The sequence below is a fragment of the Pristiophorus japonicus genome, chromosome 6, assembly GCF_044704955.1.
Source record: "Pristiophorus japonicus isolate sPriJap1 chromosome 6, sPriJap1.hap1, whole genome shotgun sequence".
In the NCBI taxonomy this organism is placed as follows: domain Eukaryota; kingdom Metazoa; phylum Chordata; class Chondrichthyes; family Pristiophoridae; genus Pristiophorus; species Pristiophorus japonicus.
The window spans coordinates 98,223,888-98,246,547 of record NC_091982.1 but is presented as its reverse complement, the minus strand read 5'-3'; the positions used below and the strand labels follow the sequence as shown (position 1 = coordinate 98,246,547).

The 22,660-nt window shown below is 42.7% G+C and overlaps 1 protein-coding gene across 1 annotated transcript in view; it reads left to right on the top strand.

Moving 5' to 3' along the window:
• The window catches only part of pcdh19 (protocadherin 19), a 136,433-nt gene extending 122,872 nt beyond the window's left edge, over window positions 1-13,561 (top strand). The window contains exon 4 of the mRNA XM_070883066.1: window positions 9,573-13,561. Within this exon, the coding sequence (XP_070739167.1) occupies window positions 9,573-10,168 (596 nt within the window). The 3' untranslated portion in view covers window positions 10,169-13,561. The remainder of the gene's footprint in view (window positions 1-9,572) is intronic.
• The last annotated feature ends 9,099 nt before the right edge of the window (window positions 13,562-22,660 follow it).

Genomic DNA, 22,660 nt, shown 5'->3' with positions numbered 1-22,660 from the left:
TAATGTTTTGAGGCCAGAGTAAGTGCTCTGTTGTCATGGCTGCCCAACTTTGAAAGCGTGAAATGAATTTAAAAAGTGTTAGCTGCTTCAACATGCAGCCGTGAACTCCATTGCTGTGGCACGATAAATGCACAGCTTGGTACGAAATTACCATGCATTTTATCAGGATTATGATTGAACAAGGAATTATATCAACTACCGAAAAAAATAGCCAGTTTGCAAATCTTTCTTAGCATTTAATCATTCATTCAGCCATCTGAAGAAAATAGCAGGGGGAAGAAACATGTGTATTTATACACCACCGTGATTAGATTTCTGACTTCACACTTGAGACTAGAATCTGAAAATTGCTGTTAGGTGAAATTTGACAGTGGATTATGAAATCTAAAATGAATAGAATGTTTTGCACTTCTGCGTTTAAATATTGCACTTGGACGGGAATTCCACACTGAGAATCTCCCGCAAAATGTAGTGGATGAAAGAAAGAAATACTTGCATTTATATAGCGCCTTTCACGGCCACCAGATGTCTCAAAACGCTTTACAGCCAATGAAGTACTTTTGAAGTGTAGTCACTGTTGTAATGTGGGAAACGCAGCAGCCAATTTGCGCACAGCAAGCTCCCACAAACAGCACCGTGAAAATGACCAGATAATCTGTTTTTGTTATGTTGATTGAGGGATAAATATTGACCAGGACACCAGGGATAACTCCCCTGCTCTTCTTTGAAATTGTGCCATGGGATCTTTTACGTCCACCTGAAAGAGCAGACGAGGCCTCAGTTTACTGTCTTATCCGAACGACGGTACCTCCAACAGTGCAACGCTTCCTCAGCACTGCATTGGAGTTTCAGTCTAGATTTATGTGCTCAAGTCCCTGGAGTGGGGCTTGAACCCATAACATTCTGACTCAGAGGCGAGAGTGCTACCCACTGAGCCACATCTGACACTTAAAGGGGATTAGAGGATTCGATAGGGTAGATAGAGAGAGTCTATTTCCTCTGGTGATGGGAATCCAGAACAAGGGGGCATAACCTTAAAATTAGAGCCGGGCCATTCAGGGGTGACGTCAGGAAATACTTCACACAAAGGGTCGTGGACATCTGGTGCTCTCACACCCCAAACGCTGTTGAAGCTGGGAGTTAATTGGAAATTTCAAAACTGAGATTAGATAGATTTTTGTTGGGCAAGAGTATTAATAGATATGGAACCAAGTCGGGTAAATAGAGTTCAGTTACACATCAGTTATGATCTAACTGAATAGCGGAAAAAGACTCGGGGCTGTTCCTATGACTGGAGATGGAAATGATGAGTTCTCAGCAGATGTTTTACCCCTAACTGAATTGGCAACTTCATTCAGACCATCAGGTTAATGGTGTGAGAAACGGAGCATTCACACTAGCTCTGTAATGGATGCTTTTCTCAGACTCGGGTTACCTTGTAGCTCTGGAGCAAAGTAGGGAGGGCTTTACTCTGCATACTTCCATGCCACACCTGATCAGAGAGTGCTTGATGCGGGATGCCAAAAGTTGAAAAGTATTCCATTCTCTAGCAGTTAGTATTGAGAAGCACACACATTTATTAATAAAAGCAACCTATGATAAGATGCAGCATATATCTGCAGCTGCCTCAATTAATTTTGTATATTTGCATTTTTATTATTTTTGATTCAGGCTGGAATTCTGTATTCATCGGACTAAGGTTAATCACTGCTGGCAAATGAAGTCCCATATTTTGTGTACGTTTCCAGGTCAGAGATTAAAGAATACAGGCCTTTCTACTGTACCCCAGTCATGCACCTTAACCCCAATCTCAGAACTCCCTGGAGCAGCAATTTGGCTCGTTTAATTTTCACCAGTTACCCAATGGCACCTCTGAATGAGAACATTAATTTATTACTGATTGCTGAACTGTAGGCAATTCTGTGCTGTGTGAACTTGTACTCAATTAGAACTAGACCGATTAAACACATTGCACTTAAGAACCTGATTATAGTCGTTAGAAAGAAGAGACGCTCTCTGTTTAGTCTGGGCTGGATTGAAACCCAACACTGTGGTGAAAGGATTGTGTCGCAACTCTCAGCACCGGCCCCTCCCCATTTGACTTAACTTTTTACCCCTGGTGTTAGCAGAACATACAATTGATTACCCGTTTTATTTGAGTTGTGAGGGTGACCTTTGTAAAGTACTCAACATTTATCACACATGAATTGCGTAGCTGGCCTCACTCCTGGAATAAAATATTCTACCATTCCCATCGTGCCTCCCCAGTGAATTTTAGTCATTTTGAGTTAAAAGTATATTGTGTAAATCTGGCAGATGCTTTCAATCCAGCAACGGCAAAGAGTTTAAAAAAAACAAAAGCCCGTCACCCAGTGCCACTTTTAAACTCTACAAATCAAAATGATGTGGAAAGAGCAAGCTTTGATTTCCCACTGGTTCTCTGCCCCACTGCAGAGCACAGCACGTGTATCAGACAGTAGTTTGCTATTTCTCAACCAATGGAATCCTTCAGGGCCAAGGTGCCATGCCAGTGCTGGGAAACATTGATTTCACTACAGATCAATAGACTCAAACTGAATTTGACCTGCCATATAAATTAAGCATCTGCCTGTCTCAGTCACTAAGACAAGTAAAAAAAAAATAAAGGAGTAAGATAACTATGGTAGCTGTTTGTTCTCTCTTCCTGGCATTCGTGCATAATCGCATTTTCAGAATCAAGAACATAGGAATTGAAAGGTGAATAAAAGACCACGGTCATTTTGGTTCACCTTCTACCATCCTGCTAGTCGCATCGTTACAGCGATAATAGCGTTCTTGTCTAATCATAGCAATGAATTGGTCCACAACAGACTCAGACATTGAACCATTGACGTTTACAGCACAGCAGGAGGCCATTCAGCCCATCTGTGTCTGTGCTGGCTCTTTGCGCAATTCAAACCTAATCCCCCTGCCCTGCTCTCTTCCGCCGGGCATTGGATCTTTCTCTGCTTCAAATATGTATCCCAATTTTCCCTTGAAAATTGTAATGGACTCTGCCTCAACCATTCCCTGTGCCTCCAACTATGTGTAAACAACATTTCTCCTAGCCTCTCTCCTCACTGTCTTAGTAATGATTGTGAGGAGAACCCCAGTGGTGGAGAGCTTTGGGAAGCATAGGTCCCAAGTATGCTACACTTGTCACCTGTCATGTCTCAAATTATTCATATACTGTGTCCCAAAATGTTATTTCCTACATTGCTACAACCCTACTGATTTTACTGGCATCTACTGATACCACAGTGCATTCACCATTATAACAGCAATGCAGAACTGACATTGATGATAATGACTCTGCAATGCAGCACAGACAAAGAGTACCTGCCTGGGAAGAAGTGTATCTATAATTCAGATCTTTGTTCGGAAAGGTTATTAGTATCCAGGATAAAATGCATTAAAAAAAATCATGAACCTTGGGGGATCGATGGTAGATTTACCACCAAACTGTAACAAGAGTTGAATTTATTTATTGTGAAGTTATTCACCGTACGTTCTCAACCTTTGCTTTGCAGAATTCTAATTATTATACGATCAGAAACGTAAGTGTTTTAAAAGCTGCAAAGGCTGTCTAGCACTCCATGCCTGGAAGAGTGCAGCAACAATTTGAGAAAATTTTGCTCCTATTTTCATACAATCCTCCTCTTTTGTTACTGATGTGCACCTTCAGCAACAACGGTGGGCTACAAAAGGGTGCTGGAAGTGCCACTGTGTGACCAGCTGGTCGAGGATATCTCAAGTCAACTCTTCGATATTCTCTCCCTGTCTGAGAGAAAGCCGCTCACCTTTATTCAACACCTCTCTAGAAAGCTGTCACAGAGATTAAAAATTGGCACATCACCTGCATGCTACACTTCTCGGTACAGTGTCTGTTCACAAACGCACAAACAGTAGGCAGCAAATAATGTTTTTATTGTCCTTTTAAAAAACATTCAATGGTTTGATTGATAGTCTCTCAGCGAAGCTTAGTAACTGAATATGTCATGCCCGAGTGAAGTAGTCTACCTCTGGTACTGGTCACTTGTAATGAGATGTTATTATTAAATCAATTATTCAGTTAATTGTGTTACAACTACTTATGTGTTTCATGTGAACATTATTCTAAAGAGTATTTTAACTCGGGCTTTTCAGTATCTAAACACTTGAACTTCAAGTATTAAACGCATTAAAAAATAAATGCTAATCCAAATTCGCACCTTTATATTTATGTTGATCAGTTTAATATCACAGCCCACTTGTATAGAATGGTTTCAGGTTTCCATATGTTTTACTACTAATCGCTTACGAGTGAATTACTTTTTATTGATAATTATAATTATTAGCCTATTGGCCAGTGCACATATCTTCCTACCTGCATTCATGCATGTGTCCAGCATAGGATTCATGGAGCAAATTTCTCTATTAGATGTTTAAGTTAGCTGCTTATCCAATAGTGGAAGCCCCGATTTTAATTCAGGGCGGGAGTTGTGTGGGCAGCAAAACAACCAGACTGTAGTGGCGACAGGCCTGGGAGATTTTAACTCATGAGCCTCATCTGTATAGGCCCCATCAGTGTCCCACCCAAACCTGGGGGGAGCAGGATTTAGGGTGGCAAGAGGCCGCTGGAAGGGACGCAAAGCATCGGTCTCCGGTACTCATTAGGGGATCGGTAGGACCTCGCGAACAGGAGACGGGGCAGGAAGCCCAAGGCAGTGGAGATCTAAACATTCCTTGCAGGACCTGGAGGCGCACTCCTGTTCCCACAAGGAAAGTTTTTTTTTTAAACCAAGAAAATCTTACCTTTCTAGCCTCTTCTGGCCCCGGCTTCTCTTCCCACTAGGTCACCTGCTCAGAAGAACAAGTTATGGTCGGAACCGGCGAGATCGATGTGGGTAAGTCCCATGGGCCATTCAAACTGCTTACCTGCCCTGTTTCCACCGAATAGGCGGGGTTAAAATCAGCCCTGGAGACTGGCAAATAGTGATAGGCCCAGCATGCTACTGTGAGCTTGTAAGTTGAGTACACAGATCAAAATGCTGAAACTACTCGGCAGTGTGGGTACGGCACGTAAAGCGGCAAGGTTTGAAAAGCGGGGACACCTGTCATTATGGTACCTTCGCCTGCTTGGTAGCTGTCTCTCTACATAGCTGCACACCTACAGAGGTTCAGCGCAAATGAACCTTATTACGGTTTCCCAGAATATCCTCATCATCCTGAACACTCTAGGGCTGCTGTTCATCAGATGCTGACTGCGCCTGTACTGAGTCAAGCTGGGGTCAGTTGTTTTAAATATTGTAATGGCACTTCCGGCACTTACCTCATGATGCACTGAGAGCGTCACAGGGTTTGGAATGGTGGACAAACAGCAGCCCGTAAAGGACTGCCAATTCTTCTCAACATAGGGAGGCAAATCCCGTTACAGGGTTTGGCCATTTACAGGCCAAAACAGGAATGGAAGGGATGGTTAGCTGTCGATCAAGAAGGGGCCACTCAGGAGAAATTCTTTCCCCCCCCCCCCCCCCCCCTCACTCCAACACTCGGCCTCCTCATTGACCTCTCCTAAGGGGTCTGTACCAAAAAGTCCATCCGCATTATGCAGAGGTTCCTAATTTGATTAGAATTCAGGGCCATAATGAGCAAGGCATAGAGTTTAAACACATAATCATAGAGTTGTTCAATTAGCATTCAATTTTTGAATTTAAAAAAAATCTTTAATTCTTTATAATCCTTTTCTAGCAGTACAGTTGTGAAATATTTTGGCTTCAGGCAAAGGTATTTGTAATTTGTCAAATACCGTACATTTCTGAGATCTTTCCAAGGGATATTAACGTACCTAAAGGTAACCGAGAATGACTATATTTGCATATTAATATTATATCCAGGAGCAATAGCCTCATGAATATTCCTGACAGCTGCTAAATAAGCAAAATATTTGCATAATGCAGCCAGTTGTTCTGCCATGTGCAAAGTGGATCAGAAGAAACATTTCAAAACCTTTGCTGCAAATGTTCCCTCCTTTCAGGCTTGAATCGCACCCTCTGACATTAAAGATGCTTTTCGAGTGCAAGCAGTTGTAATTATTTTTTTAAATTGGACATCCCTTGTGGTTATTTGATATTTATTTTTGTTGGATTATTGTAAACCAGTAATTTCAATCAGCACCTCCTATCGGAGCAAGATCCGGGGCTCAATTTTCCCCAAAGCCATTTTATGGCCCAACTACGCCCCCCAAAAAATCATCCAACTTTCCCCATTTGAATTGTTGATTTTGGCGTCGCCTAGCCTGTACTTTAGCTTTGGGGGTGGAGCCTAAGATCTGTGGCAAAAAGATCGGGTTACCAGGGTAACGAGGGGTACAAGCACTTTGCATATTGCAGCAGCATTCCATTATTAAATTATTAAAGTGTTTATGCCAAAAGCCTATCTCTTCCCCCCCACCCCCGCGCTCCTAACTCTGGCCGAAAGGCCTCCCCGCTCTCCTCTCCCCCCCTTCTCTGCTGCTGCTGTCGGGGCCGTGGAACTGCATCTGCATCGCTGATTCTCTTACCTGCGCCAATTTTGTTAACTGCACAGAAGGTTTTTCCAGAGTGGTCACACACGCCGTCCTCAGAAAAATTGGAGTAAATCGGAACTGGCCAAAATGGCCAGAATTGGCACGGGTGGCAGGTTACACCCCCAATGACGCAAAAAGCTACTAACCTAAAAAAAAATCGTAACTAACTGAGTTACGCTAGCGCAGGAACTTTGGATATTTTAATTTAGGCCAAAAAATGCAGCACGTGCTAAAAAAACGCGCAGATAGCTGGGGAAAATTGAGCCCATATTGTGGTTTCCAATTTTTTAATAATGTATCTCAGATTTATGATGGATGATGTATTTCTGTTATCACAGAGGTGCAAGAACACATTTAAAGAGGGCCGAGAGTTTGTTAAAGAGTGCAACCTCATTAGGTGATTTAAATGACAATGCAAAAAGCTTAATTTTGCTTTTATGCTTCAAGACATCAAGTATAACCTTTCAACACACTCATTTTCCATGCTAGCACTCACATCTGTGATAGTACATTGCTCACGTAGTCAGCGTTTTAATTTGTAATATTTTATTGTCTGAAACTTGTCACATAAACAATACAATGTTCAATGCATATTTTGTCTACTTATGAGACGCGTTTCAGTTCATCCATATAATATATTCTAAATTTTGGAATATCCTCTATTTATAGTACACACGGTGACACTTAAACCATACATCATTATGTCATCCCACACTCTAGAGTAGAAATATTTCTTTCTACGAGTTCCTAATAACTCCTCTGATGTCTCAACAGTTCTGTTATGACCACGTGAACTCACCAAAGGCCCATTAGTGTTTTATTATTTTCGGCACATTTAAAGGTTATATTTAGAAGGTTGATAGCTGGCTTGTGCCTCTTTGTTTACACCATAGGGGTAATTTAATGTTCTCGTACGTTGGAAATTCAGGTGATTGCTACATGTGGTTTAATTTAGATGGTCATAAAATGGTGTGCAGCCCACGCTGCAATACGCACTGCCAATATGAGTGCACAAGGTCGGGAAATGATCTTTATAGTGTGCACACAGTACACAGGGAACTGTAGAATAAGTTACTGTTGAGTAGCGTCTCCCTCAGTCCTTAAATAAAACAGGTATACATCTTATTTCCTCGACATTCCATGCCCAGGGATGCAAAAAGCACTGAATTATCTTAATGGTATTCCATTGTTATTGAATATCAATGACCAGAATGCCGTGTCAATCAGCACTCCCATCTCAGTGAGTCTCTGGGGCCCATTCCAAACTGAAAACAGTTTGTTCCGTGCAGTCAACCAATTCATCTGGCCACTGGGGAGAAAGACTTAATAAAACATTACAGGAAGTATTAAAGCAGCCCTTGCCCTAAATCCTTCAACTGTTGGCTCCTCCGGGAGAGGGATCATTTTTTTACTTAATGGCGTACTGTCTGATAAAAGTTTTTAATGTTTTTTGTATACAAAATCCATTCGGAAAGTACACAAAGGTCTTATAATTGCCAAATTTATATCGACACAAAAATGCTCCAGGTCAGTAGTTATTGGTTAATGCGTACGTGGGTGCAAAGCTGTTTATACCTCCAAGTAATTGTACCCACAGTACTTACAGACTGCAAACATCCCTGGTTGTGGTTTCATATATGAAAGAGAAAATTATATTTCTACTGTTCCTAAACAAGATGGTCATAACCTGCTGATGATCATCGCTCTCGGTGAAACACACTCCCATTATTTCTTAGTGTGAGTCATTACATCTGTAAGATTAAACGTGAGGAGCAGTTGAATCCTAGCCTGAGAAAGATTTTAAATTCTCTTTACTTGTATAATTAGTCGACTTTGAGCCAAATCCAGGGTAGTTTGGGGATTGCATCAACTGAAGTCTGCAGTAGATGCCAGAACCCGGTCATTAATTGGCATCAGTGGGAGGTGGGCTTGGTATCATTCCCTTGGGTTAAATTGAGAATAATCCAGTGGTGAGCGGCTTTATCTGAATCAGTGATCTCCAGCCAGCTCTGCTGAAGACCTGCCCCCGTTCCTATAGGCTCCTTTACACTGAAAGTGTGTCATCGATGTTACTCTAATACAAAGGGCTGACATGTGGGTCTTAGCAGGAATCATCGGGTTTGTTGTCTCCGCCAATTACCCACGAAATACGCAGTTAGCTTCTACATGCCTGTGTCCTAATGCTATTCCACATCATGACACTCGTACTTGTACGCAATTGGCTGCACATCAATTCCCAGAACCGTTTGGCCTTCTTGCAGATTCCACCTAAAATAACAATCTGAAAGACTTACTCTCGATCTTAATCAATGAGCAAACAAAATTATCAGGGTCCTTGGTGAATAGAGTGATACCACTTGCACCACGATGCTCTTCAGTTCATGCACCTGCAGTCATTGACATTGCAAAGCTGGGCAATGTCTGAGGCTGGAATAGCAGCAGATCACAAAGTAAATAGAAAAGAGCAGCGTAGGGAAATAACCAGTCTTTGTTTGACCAGGCCTTGGAACATGAAAGAAAGACTTACATTTATATAGCGCCTTTCACAACCACTAGGCTTCTCAAAACGCTTTACAGCCAATGAAGTACTTTTGGAGTGTAATCACTGTTATAATGTCGGAAACACGGCAGCCAATTTGCGCACAAGCCAGCTCCAACAAACAGCAATGTGATAATGACCAGATAATCTGTTTATCTTGTTGTGTTGATTGAGGGATAAATATTGGCCAGGACATCGGGGATAACCCCTCCTGCTCTTCTTTGAAATAGTGCCATGGGATAATTTACATCCAGTTGAGAGAGCAGATGGGGTCTCGGTTTAACGTCTCATCTGAAAGACGGCACCACCGACAGTGCAGCACTCCCTCAGCACTGCACTGGAGTGGTCAGCCTAGATTATTTTGTGCTCAAGTCCCTGGAGTGGGACTTGAACCCACAATCAATGAAGGTGAACATATCGGTGTTTCCAAAGTAATAACATTGTTTCATTATCTTCCCACCTCCCCAGATCAGAATGAAGGTTTTACCTGCATGGAAGAATGCCGGATTTTAGGTCACTCCGACAGATGTTGGATGCCGCGGGCCGCAGTGCCAAGCCGTGCCAAATCACCTGACCGTGGCAGAAATGTTATTGCACTGTCCATAGAGGCCACCAGTGTGGACTCTGAACCCTATGAGAACGGCACTTCAAAGAGAACTTTTGCAACTTTTGGCAAAGACCCCAGAGATCGCACTGCTGAGAACGAAAAAACAGATTTGAAAGGAAAGAGGACATTTGATCTACCCGTCTGCAGCCCAAAAGTGAATGGTTCGGTCTCCAGTAGTCAGGAAACCAGCAACGGTATTGACATTTCAAGTCCTGCCAGTACACCTGTGCATTTGGGCAGCCCCTCGTCTAACAGGCCTCCGGTCACGTACTCTGTGATGCACTGCCAAGTAGCACGTGACCTCGACCGGCCTGTCAATCAAGCCTCCTCGCATCTGTCAGAGCTGGGATCCAGGGAGGCAGACTCAGAGCACGGCCGAGAGATCAACCACCTCGTGCATGATTGCAGAGGGAAGGACTCGCCGGGCGGCAAGCGAATACAAGACATTGTGCTGTGATCACTGGGCACCACCCGCAATGCAGATAAATATTAGCACCGTGACAGTTTGTAAATCGCTTTCCTTCGGTTTCATGTATGGCTGTATTTAAATGCTTTTTCCTAAGTGTACTTTCTTACATTAAATTTTTGTGATAAGAAAATTATTTTTTGTTTTATAGGCATAGAGGACAGAGGAGCAACTCTCAGCAGTGAACGCCCATGTAGTTCCAAAATCAAATTAGTTCATCCAAATTCGTTCATTTCAGATGCATTTGAGGACAGGCTGTGCTGGCCAGTATTGGTGGTAGCAGCTCTGGGTTGAAACTATGGCAGGTGTGGCTTAAACCATCTGGAGCTACACTGGGCAAAGTGATCCAGACCTAAAACTAACATTCAAAGATACAGAAAGCAAACCAGAATTCAGGTTCGCCCAACTGCAGTACATGCCTATTGTATATTCCCCTTTTATAAGCCAACCATTGCGAGCCCAAGCCCCACAAGAGTACCAGGCGGTAATAGTTTGAACTGTACTAGTGGTGTTTTACCATCTGTATAAAGTGGGTCCTCTCTTATAGTCTTCCTGTATAACATGAGTGACAGTCATAGTGTACCTATTCAAAGCACAGTGGGACTGGCTCAATCACCCAACACCACCCTCCCCCACCCTGACATGTAAAGGTCTGAGGCTAACTGTTCTGTAACAGAACGATATCTCTCCTAAATAGAGGGATACCTCTCTAACTAGCAGTGTGAGATATTATATACGTGGAACTGACTGGCAAAGTGTGTTCCATTCAGTCAGGTGCACAAGTCCAATGAATATCTCCCGACTCTGCTAGCCATAGGTTGTGATAATGATACAAGGGAAATGCTGAGAAATTTCAGTGCTTTCACTTTATAAATAAGTTTTTATATCAATATAGTAAGAATTGTAAACTGTTAAGTATTAGCATGGGTACTGCCTTTCACAGAGGCTGAACTGTACCCAACTCCTGCCTTTCTCAGAGGCTGAACTGTACCCAACTCCTGCCTTTCACAGAGGCTGAACTGTACCCAACTCCTGCCTTTCTCAGAGGCTGAACTGTACCCAACTCCTGCCTTTCACAGAGGCTGAACTGTACCCAACTCCTGCCTTTCACAGAGGCTGAACTGTACCCAACTCCTGCCTTTCACAGAGGCTGAACTGTACCCAACTCCTGCCTTTCACAGAGACTGAACTGTACCCAACTCCTGTCTGACATACGCTATTGACGTGGCACGTTGTTGACCTTCTTTGTGTCTTGACGTACGTGGCATCATACCAGTCGCAGGGCTGAACTTTATAAACTTAAAGCAGGAAGAGAATAATAATGATGGAATAGTTATTGAAGTGGCATTGATATTTTAAAATGAGCCATGTATTATTTAAATGCCATAAAAACCTTTAAAATATTTATTAAAAATCTCAAATCAGCCAACATCTTCTCATCACAAAAATGATTCCAATCAATAAAGTAGCTGCTGGTAGGGTACCCTACAACCAAAGTCTGCATCTCCAGAATACTCCGACAGAAAGTGTTTAGGGGAGATGGACATTCATTTTAATCCCTCTTTAATTTTTTTTTTGAATTTCCCACTTTCTGAGTTAAGGGCACATTCCCGCACACAGCAAGATGCCACTAATTCGTTTACTATCACACTGGAACAAATGTAGGTGCATCATAAATAAATTTCTCATGCAGTGGCAGTAAACTATGGCTCCTCCATGAAACCACTACTTTGCTTCAGCTTGCTATGAATTATACAGCTATACCAAAAAACCCACAACAATTGGTATATTTTTAAACATTCTCCCAGCTCACGGCATTGTAGGTCCACCATCTGATAGTGTTTAGCTGTTCAGTGAGTTCTATGGTGACAACTTAAGATGGCTTTTATAGGACAAGCTTTTTGCCACATTGATCTGCTGATATTTGGGATGTGGATGTGGAGTCAGCAGGTCATGTAATTAAAAACATAGGCCTTTCGATCACAACAGCAACAAGTTGTGCCTTCACGTTATATGACTTTGTAATACTCAGTGATGAGTAGATCACTAATGTACACTCTGAGGTGTATAGTTGACAGATTATAATTTTTTGGATTGGGATGGGGGGGGGAGAGGAAAAAAGAGGGAATGTGTAAATATAAGACTATGGAACTAGCAGCTGCCACCCCTCAATGTCTGCCGATTGTTACAAACCTTAGTCATTGTTAAACCTTCAGAAACAGTCCAGGTGCAAGGGATTTGTTCCTCTGACACAGCCGACTGTTAAACTCTCAACTGTCATAGTGTTAATATTTGTAAATGTGAGTGCATTTTTCAGGGTGGCCAAACATTGCTACTGTGTTTAATTAAGGTGTTCTGCAAGAGTGATTCCCATGTGTGTGATCAGTTCTCATTCTGGAATGTGCTCAAAGACCTGCAGCAAGAAAACCTCAACAACAACAAAACAGAGACAAGAGCAGCTCAGTATCATTGCGCTGGCTGCCACTGTGTTTGTAGGCCCAAACTCCCAGCTGAGACGGACAATCACAAACCTACTTCCCAGTGTGTTCGAGAAGGTTCATCAGTTCAGAGGCAGGTCACTTGGGTTCCCAGCAACCATCAACAGGATCAATCAAATGGAATTGTTCACACTGCCTTTTGGAGAGGGGTGAACTGCTGCGTCATTTCGGCCTTTGAAAGCAAACCCTACTCATCCTGTAACTGACTGCGGTGGGACACTGTAACTCACTTCCAACAGACAAGGCTTAATGCCAATGGGAATGAAATGCTGGTGGTGGAGGCTCATAACACAGGCAAAATAGAGCAAATCCGTCTTACGCATGGAAAGCCAGCCAACAAAGAAATCACAGAGCGGCATGGGCCAGGGGGAGGGGGAGCAGTCAGCCCTGATGGTTTTACAAATGACACATCATGGTGACCAATTGCAAAAGAATGATCATGGAAAAATGGGAGATGAGGAGGGAGCAGCTGAGTATTGAAAAAGTTCTACAGCCCGCCCACTGCTTGCAAAACTCCTTATTAATACAATTCCTGCTTTTTTTTAATTATGCAATGTGGGTTCAGCTAGTTTTTACATTTATTTTTAAAAAGTGCAATATACAACCAGCCCTATGTCTGTTGGTCTCCTGTATCAATTTTTTGTCCAGTGATCACACTATTTCCATCTGTACAGTAGTCCATTCTGTAGCAGTGTACGACAGACACTAACTCATTCACAATGTGCAACACTTGCCTCTTTGCCTTTATTTTCTTCAAAGTGAAGACCTTTTGCACAAAGACGTGCAGTTTGTATTATGTGTTTAAGAGTAGGGTTATTTCGAGCATTTTAAAAGAGGGCCAGCATCCTACTTTTGGAATATTCCTTTTTTATATTAAAGATTCTGGGAGGCACTATGTAGCTGGGGAGGGGGAGGGGCAAGAATGAATGATGTGAGCTCTGTTCTCTTGGCTAACCCTTTGAGGATTAAAGCACCTTAATGTTGCGTTGGTGGTGGGGGGGGGGCAATTTTTTTTTAAAGATACTATTAGATTATTCTGCTTTTCCAGAGAATATTGTTCATAAAAAAATGTTCTTGTGTTTGTGAAGTTATTGTAACTCACCTGTATGAACAAAACTATATTCCTCCAAATGAAATTCAATGTTATAGATGTGGGAGCAAAAGCTTGCCAGTGCTTTACAAAAGTATAAAAGGAAGCCCAGTGCTCAGAGGGTTACAATTATATCATTCCCCCTCCCCCCTCCCAATTGTCGTGGTGACATTGCACAAATTAACATTTGTCCTGTAACATGATTGCTTTATGATTGGGGGGAAAAGCTATTTCTGTAAAGAAGCTATTGTCAGAGATTTGTACATGTGAAAATTGCTCTTGCAAAAAAAATCCCGAATTACAGAATGGAACCACACTCAGCTGTCATCAGAAGCAGACAAATGTGCTACTACAGTTGAAGCACAGAGAAGGATAACAATCTCTCATCTCAGTTCACAGAGTTGCCGTTCAGAAGCATCTGATAACACTACACACTGGTCATTTGCCAAAAAAACAAAAGCTCAGTGGGAGCTTACAGCAAGGACTGTTTTACCAGATTATCTGTCAAAGATTGTGTGAAATGATAAGATAATGCTGTATATGCATATATGTTATGTACATTTTCACAGTGATTGGTTCATTGTAAAATAAGAACCACATTTCTGTATATTTTATGAAAATATAAAGCAGCTTTATTAAATTATTATAATGTTTCAAATGATGGACCGTCAGCATTGTTTCACCGTTTCTGTGTTGATCTGTGGGCTTTATGACAGAGGCGAGTTGAAAAGCATTTAATCTTGACAATCTTTTGTGCGTTTCTGACCCAAGAATAAAGTATTTAGGCTCTTCTTTCCCAGTCTCAGAAGTATTTAAATGTCATGAGTCAGGTTTTCAGACACACTAGTTTTATAGACAGTTCATTGTTAAGGCTGGATGGAGTACGGTTTTGTTGAAATGTGTACCACTCACACTGTGTTTATCTAAAATGCTTTATGGATCGTGCCGGTCACTGCTGAAAATATAATTACCAGACATGATCTAACCTTTCTGCTTTGCATACCAGACTGTAGTTACTCACTTTCTGGCTCATGAGGTTTGGTTGCTCTCATGCGTGCATTTGTCTTTCTTCAGCACTGACCCCATTCTTGTTCTTGCTCTATCTTTCTGTCCTCACTCTTAATTCATCTGCACTAGTTTCCATTCTGCTTTTTTTTAAATGAAGCTCCCTGATGCGAACAGTAGGACATATGAACACAAGGTGATCCCTCAGCAGCACTGAGCACAATCACTCAGAACCACACCGCGAAACACAATATAAATACAGGCAAAGGTGATCAGATTGGCCTCAATGCTGTTCCGACGATAGAAGTATCACCTGTGGAATGGTACCTTAAGATTGTGGAGATTTCTTTTGATTTTCAATGTCAGAGTGAACAGAATTCGCTGTTCTAAGGGTTGTTACCTTTAGTGACTCATCTCCCATGGGAGAACTTATGTAAAGCAGGAAGAATCTATGATATTGCAAATTGTGCATGGTCCAGTGCAAGCAGCATTCTTACATTCTCATTTTAAAACAAAAGATATCAAGGCCTAACTCTTCTGAACTTTTAAACATGTCCCGCCTCATCAATGCACCCCTGACCCAAGTGGAATTTCCGGCCACTGGGTCATTTACATACTTTAGGCAGGTTCCCAAGCCTCTACCACGGTGTGCGTTTTGGGGGGGGTGGAAATTGGCTAAGGCAGCCCTCAGAAGTATGGTGTACCATGGCATGGCTACTAACGTTAATGCTGCCTTCTCCAGTTTTAAAAACAAGTTTTTTTTAAGATTGTCTCCTTAGCTGAAGCAATCAGTCCGTCTGCAATTGATTATATTGGCTCTTGGCCCATTAGATTTTAAATGGCCTTCTGCATAAGTTCTCCCATGGGAGGTGACAAAAGGTAACCCGTAGAACAGAAATGCTGTACATGAGAGACAAATAGATATTCTACTTCAATGTGCCCACCCATATATAGGTGGATATATTGTACACACCAAGTTCCCCCTTCCAATCAATATTAGCAGGCAATTCCAGAAGTTGCAAGAGTGAGCGGGGAGCCAGCGGATCAGCTCTCAATGCATTGCCCACCCACACCCATTCGAGTTGGGCTTAACGAGACCCAAAATATCTAAAGAACAGAAATCCGGATTTGTGGAACAAACAGGATGTATACCAAGGCAGGAGCACATTACACTGGATAAAATAAAGACTGATGAAGGGCCCCGCCTGAAAGATTAACACATCTTTCTCACCCAGAGTCAATGGATGTACATTTCTGGTATTTTCTGTTTTTTAAACTGTAAAGAAAGAAAGATTTGCATTTATATAGCGCCTTTCACAACCACTGGGACGTCTCAAAGCGCTTTACAGCCAATGAAGTACTTTTGAAGCGTCGTCACTGTTATAATGTGGGGAACACGGCAGCCAACTTGCGCACATCAAACTCCCACAAACAGCAATGTTATAATGACGAGATAATCTTTTTTTTGTTATGTTGATTGCAATGCCATTGCAATGTGTCCCCTCCATACCCTTCAAACAGGGGCTGCTGTCATACTCAAATGCGTAGCTGAAATGAGTAAACCATGGAGACTTGGATTCAATGGAAATTTTCATTGGCTCTAGCTGCCAAACGGGAATTGTTCAGTTGGCTCCATGTGACTACAATACAATCCCGGGAGCCAAGTATTTCCGCAGTTCAGAGTCAAGTTACCTAGTCGGTTTGTGCTGGTCTTGACATCGCTACCCTTGTCTGTCAAACCAGCAGTGACAGGGAGCTATGATTGATGGTGCAAATAAGCAGTTCAGTGTAGCAGTGAGACCTCAATCAAATTCCTGGCCCTAGTCACTGCGGTGAATAGGACAGGCCACCCATCAAAGCAAACTTCGGAGTTAAACAATAAACAAAATTGGCTCCAAAAGTAGACGCACAGCTCATTCTGAAGCCAATGTTGTCTCTAGCTGGGATTCTGTTCACTCAGCACAGTCTGGCCTGCAGTCTATTACGCTGCAGTATTTTTTTAAAAAGGCTCAATTCATTCTTGCAAGAGAATCTGTTTGTACATTGAATATATATATTTTTTAAATGATTGATTTGCATGCTTTCTGACTATACAGCTTCTGACAGTACCGTGAAGACAAATTAAATCAAAATATAGAAATACAATATAAATGTGCAGAGCTGCTCAAAGCTTGGCCAACTCCCTCCTCTAAAGAGAGTAATGCAAGATAGAATCATAGAAATTTACAGCATGGAAATAAGCCATTCGGCCCATCGTGTCCATGCCAGCCGACAAAGACCTATCTGACCTAATCACACTTTCCAGCTCTAGGTCCGTAACCCTGCAGGTTACGGCACCTCAAGTGCATATCCAAGTACTTTCTAAATGTGATGAAGGTTTCTGCCTCTACCATCCTTTCAGGCAGTGAGTTCCAGACCCCCACAACCCTCTAGGTGAAGAAATTTCCCCTCAAATCCCCTCAAAACCTTCTACCAATTACTTTAAATTTATGACGCCTGGTTGTTGACCCCTCTGCTGAGGGAAATAGACCCTTTTTATACACTATATCGAGGCCCTCATAATTTTATACACCTGAATTAACTCTCCCCTCAGCCTCCTTTGTTCCAACCTATTCAATTTTTCTTGATAGCTAAAATTCTCCGGTCCAGGCAATGTCCGCATCAATCTCTGTACCCTCTCCAATGCAATCACATCTTTCTTGGATTGTGGTTACCAGAAATGCATGCAGTACTCTAGCTGTGGCCTAACTGTGTTTTATACAGTTCAAGCATAACCTCCCTGCTCTTATATTCTATGCCTCGGCTAATAAAGGCAAGTATCCCATATGCCTTCTTAGCCACCTTATTTACATTTCCTGCTACCTTCAGGGATCTGTGGACATGCACTCCAAGGTCCCTCTGTTTCTCTACACTTCTCAGTGTCCTATCATTTATTGTGTATTTCCTTGCCTTGTTAGCCCTCCCCAAATGAATTCCTTTTGTCTCTGTTCTGCCCAACTGACCAATCTATTGCAGTTTACAGCTTCTTCATTATCAACCACACGGCCAATTTTTGTATCATCTGTAAACATCTTAACCATACCCCCTACATTCAAGTCTAAATTTTTGATATATACCACAAAAAGCAAGGGACCCAACACTGAGCCCTGCAGAACCCCACTGGATACAGCCTTCCAGGCACAAAAACACCCAATCACCATTACCCTTTTGCTTCCTGCCTCTGGGCCAATTTTGGATTTAACTTGCCCTTTTGCCTTGGATCCCATGGGCTTTTACTTTCGTGACCAGTCTGCCATGTGAGACCTTATCAAATGCCTTGCTAAAATCAATGTACACTACATCAAATGTGCTACCCTCATTGACCCTCCTTGTTGCCTCCTCAAAAAGTTCAACCAAGTTAGTCAGACACAACCTTCCCTTAACAAATCCATGCTGACTGTTCTTGATTAATCCGTGTCTTTCTAAATGAAGATTTATCCTGTCCCTCAGAATTTTTTCCAATAATTTTCCCACCACCGAGGTTAGGCTGACTGCCCTGTAATTACTCGGATTATCCATTCCTCCCTTTTTAAACAACGGACCTCCAGTCCTCCGGCACCACTCCTGTAGCCAGAGACGATTGTAAAATAATGGTCAGAGCCTCTGCTATTTCCTGTCTTGCTTTTCTTAACAAGATGCTTTTAAGGAAATACTTTATTCCAAGGTTCCAAATTGTACCTTTTAGATCTGAAGGTTCTTTTTAAATGGGTGCATAAGCTCAAGTGGCTATTTCACATGCTATGTACAGTCCAGACATCATAGGTGGGCCGATTGGGACCAATTTAATAGTGTTCAGGCTGCGCCAGTTGAAGGCTAAAGTAGTATCTCTATGCCAATGAATGCTAGCGTTAGAATTACAAAATGTGCAGCCCCAAAATCTGATATCACAACAACATGACCTTCAGTTACAATGTCGAGATAGCTTTGGGTCATTTTAATGGTCAATTTTTTCATCGCAAACCAAAAATTATAGGAAGCGGCTACATGGTTTAGGAATATATTGGAAAAATATAGAAGTGGAATGCTGCACTAACCTATTGTAAAAATGCATGACTCTTCCGTTAAGCTATGTGGTGCTGCCAGTTACAGACGTCCATTGTCTAAATGGGATCTTCACTCTATTAGCGAGCTAACTCAGACCCAATAAGGTGTAAGTCAGCAATCTGAACAGAGCACACATTGTAAAATGAATGCTAGTGCATATCTAAGACACATCTCTGGAGACAAACTGTACTGGAGCTCTTTGCCACTTTATTGATGGCTCTCCCCATCAGAGATAGTGGGAAAACAAATATTGGTTCCTCTTTTCATCAGCAATAGTAATGGGTTCTCCTGTTTTCAAGTAATGAGCTGTGCTACACTATTTGCCCAACAAACGGTATTCGAACAGAAGTGGCTCTGCAATCCAACACATTGATCGATCTGAACTGCGCCAGCTGGTTGTCACTTGTTAGTGTTTTTAAAGATGTCTGTCTTGGCTCGGTGTAGCACTCTCGCCTCTGAGTCAGAAGGCCACGAGTTCAAGTTCCATTCCAGAGATTTAAGCACATAATCCAGGCTGGCACTTCAGTGAAGCACGAAGGGAGTGCTGCACTGCTGGAGGTGGCATCTTTCGGGTGAGATGTTAAACTGAGACTGAGGCCTTGCCTGCTCTCTCTGGCAGTTGTAAAATATCCCAAACGATGTAAAAGAAGAGCAGTGGTGCTCTCGTGGTGCCCTGGGCAACATTTATTCCTTAGCCAACACCTAAAGACAGATGTTCAGTTCATTTATTTCATTGATGTTTGTGGGACCTTGCTGCGCACAACCTTGGCTGTCACATCCCTTACATTTCAAAAGTGACAAAAAAGTATCTCATTTGCCGTAAAGCATTTTGGGATGTCCTGAGGCTGGGAAAGGTGCAAGTCCATCCTGTATTTAAGGACATCAAACATATTTTGAAACGGAACATTAGTAAACAGTAAAGCATGAGAAGGAGCTGCGAAAGAATTGCTGATAAAAAGAAAGTGAACATTAGGCCCAGTGGCTTAGTGAATAGTTGCACCTTGCAGTGTGGTATTGAGGTAGGCTTGTGCCTCGTTCACTAAACTTACCTGGAGTAACAGTGGGCCACTGCCATTGGCCTCAGCATCCCTCAAGCAGTAAGACGGAAGTGTACATGTATGAAAGCCAGATGAGGAGAGAATAAGGCTGTGCTGTAATAACCTTTCTTCAACCCTCAGCCAGATATTAAACCGAGGCCCCGTCTGCCCTCTCAGGTTAAGGTAAAACATTCCATGATACTAGTTGAAGAGTAGCTGGGGAGTTTTCCCAGTGTCCTGTTTAATATTTATCCCTCACCCACTAAAACAGGTTTTATACTTAGCTGTCATTGCTATTTGTGGGACCTTGCTGTGCACAAAGTGGCTGCCATATTGCCTACATTAAAACAGTGACTTCACTTCAAAATAATCTCGTAGAGCACTTTAGAACGTCCTGTAAGTGAGAAAGATTCTATTGAAATGCAAGTTTTTTTCTTTTCTTATTTCTAAGCTGAGTTTTGATTTTTGTCTTTTCGTCGTCAAACATTGTTTCAACATCTACCTTTCGGCCTTCAGTTACGGTGCTTCCATTTTGCCACTCACCCATTCCACAGACGCCACGATGGGAGTCCCATTTCAAAACTCCTATTTGCTTATCTTGGAGAGACAAGAGGAGAGTGAGCAGAAAAATAAAATGCATCGATGTCAGGCTAGTCTGACAGCACCAGAGGCATATGACACCCTGCATCCAGCACCCGCCCCCCAGCATCAGGACCCCACTCCAGGATTTACAGCATGAAGTGCTCCTACCTTCAGCTGGCCCAGGAGCACTGCTTGTAGAAGCCGTGCCTCAGAAGGGAAGCCATTAATGCTGCACCTGGACCTCCATCGCAGGCACCTTGATTTTAAGCCAGTCCAGCATTCCACCATTCTTTCAACTAGAAAGTCAAGTGCCTAGGTGGATCCTGGGACATCAAGAATATCCTCTACAACCAAGGCTGATGATATCGGTGTGCTTTCCTAGAGTCACATTAGAACATACTATTAAAATTCTGAAAGTGTGTTTCAGGTGCTTGGATGGGCCTGGGGGTGCCACACACATCAGGGTGGACTGCAGTGCTGCAAACCCATCCACCATGGTGTCTGCCACAGATGGAGGTAGTGAACACCTTCCGCTCAGCAGTCATCTGCTGTGCATTCCTCGAGACCCTCCCTGGTGCCACACATACGTTTCATACTCTTCAGGCAGTTCTTTTAAAAGTGGGACCTCTGAGATCAGAGTCCTGAGGCTCCTCAGCCCAAGGTGCACACCTTCTGATATGCAACCAACAGCATCTGCCTCTTCATTTCCCGCCGTAGCCCTTCCTACCCATTCATGCCCTGTGCACCCACCCCCTAGCTCACTGATGGCCCTTGGTTGTCTCTGGCCTGGTGCCACTATCTTCTTTTGCTCTCACTCATTTTTCCATTAGTATTTTTTTAAACTTTCCCTGAAAGTGTTGATTCCTAGCTGGGGTATAATTCCAACGATGCCAGTCACCCATGTGACCATTCTTCACAATCCTAGTCAAGGCTATTTGATCAGCGGGAGCAGCACAGGCGAGTTAGATCCTTCTTCATCCAGCATCCATGCATTGACACTCCCAGCAGTGGGCATTAACTAACAATCAGAAACTGTGCTCAGTTCCCCACTTCCTAACCCACTAGCATTGAGGCCAATTGTCGTGACTCTACCACTGTTCTGGCTGAGATTGACTAACTCTGTACCATTCGAGGTTCAAATCTGGGACCTCTGTGATTTAGATGTCGTAGCAACTTGCCGTCTCAACCATCTGAGCCATTGGAGAAGCCAGCTCCCTCTACTCTGCCATTACCCCACCCCTACTTATTCGTGTCATATTTACAATATCAACCATCCTGAGAGAGATTGCTAATTTAGGAGTAATTGTTGAACTGTCCATTTTGTATTCTGGGCCCATGTGGACTAGAAACCGGGCTGAGACTCCCCTAACTCATTTCACATAGACCCTTACAGCCAAAAGATTCAGGGAGGCCTCCATCTCCATCTGTCTTCTCTGGATGGAAGCACAGTTCCTAGAAAAACAAAATACCCAGGAAACCTCAGGAAAACAAAACACCCATTCAAAACGTTAAACAACCAAGTACATGAAAGATCACTGCCCTTAGCCACCTGGCAAAGTATTCCAGAAAATTAGGCCTATTCTCCCTCATGAAGGTATGGAGCGCACATAGGCCCTGTTGAGATGTGATGAGCCTGGGTAGCCAGTTCCAGACCACCTAGTGTCCAAACCAGACGGCCAGATAAACCTTGCATCCGCATGCGAGAAATCTACCAGTCTGCCCATGTAGAGGTGTTGGGAATTTTAATATGCAAACCTAAAATGCAGAGCTTGGACTGTTCACTCCTTCCCCCATTGTGCTTTGTGACTCTGCAAAATTTGTACCTACACAACACAGATAAATAAACTAATTACATTTCTTCTGGAATCCCTTTTACTTCCATGCAGACAAAAAAGTGTTGAAGAGAAAGGATCTGGATGCTAAATAATTAGAAGCAAGCAGCTCTTAAATTGTTGATGTAAAAGACGAGAGATATGGCACATCCCCCCTCAGTGTGTCTGAAAGCTCACAGCTGGATAAGGGTTACTCAGACTTGGTGTAGTTTGAGGTCTATAAGCCTCTTGTGTGTGTAGTGAATAGGCTCGGCTTCTTGTATCATAAATATAAAAATTCATTTAGATTCCTCGCACACCTGTCGGGTATTCAGAGCGGCTGAAGTGATTTGTGAATGTTGGCAGTTCATTCAAAG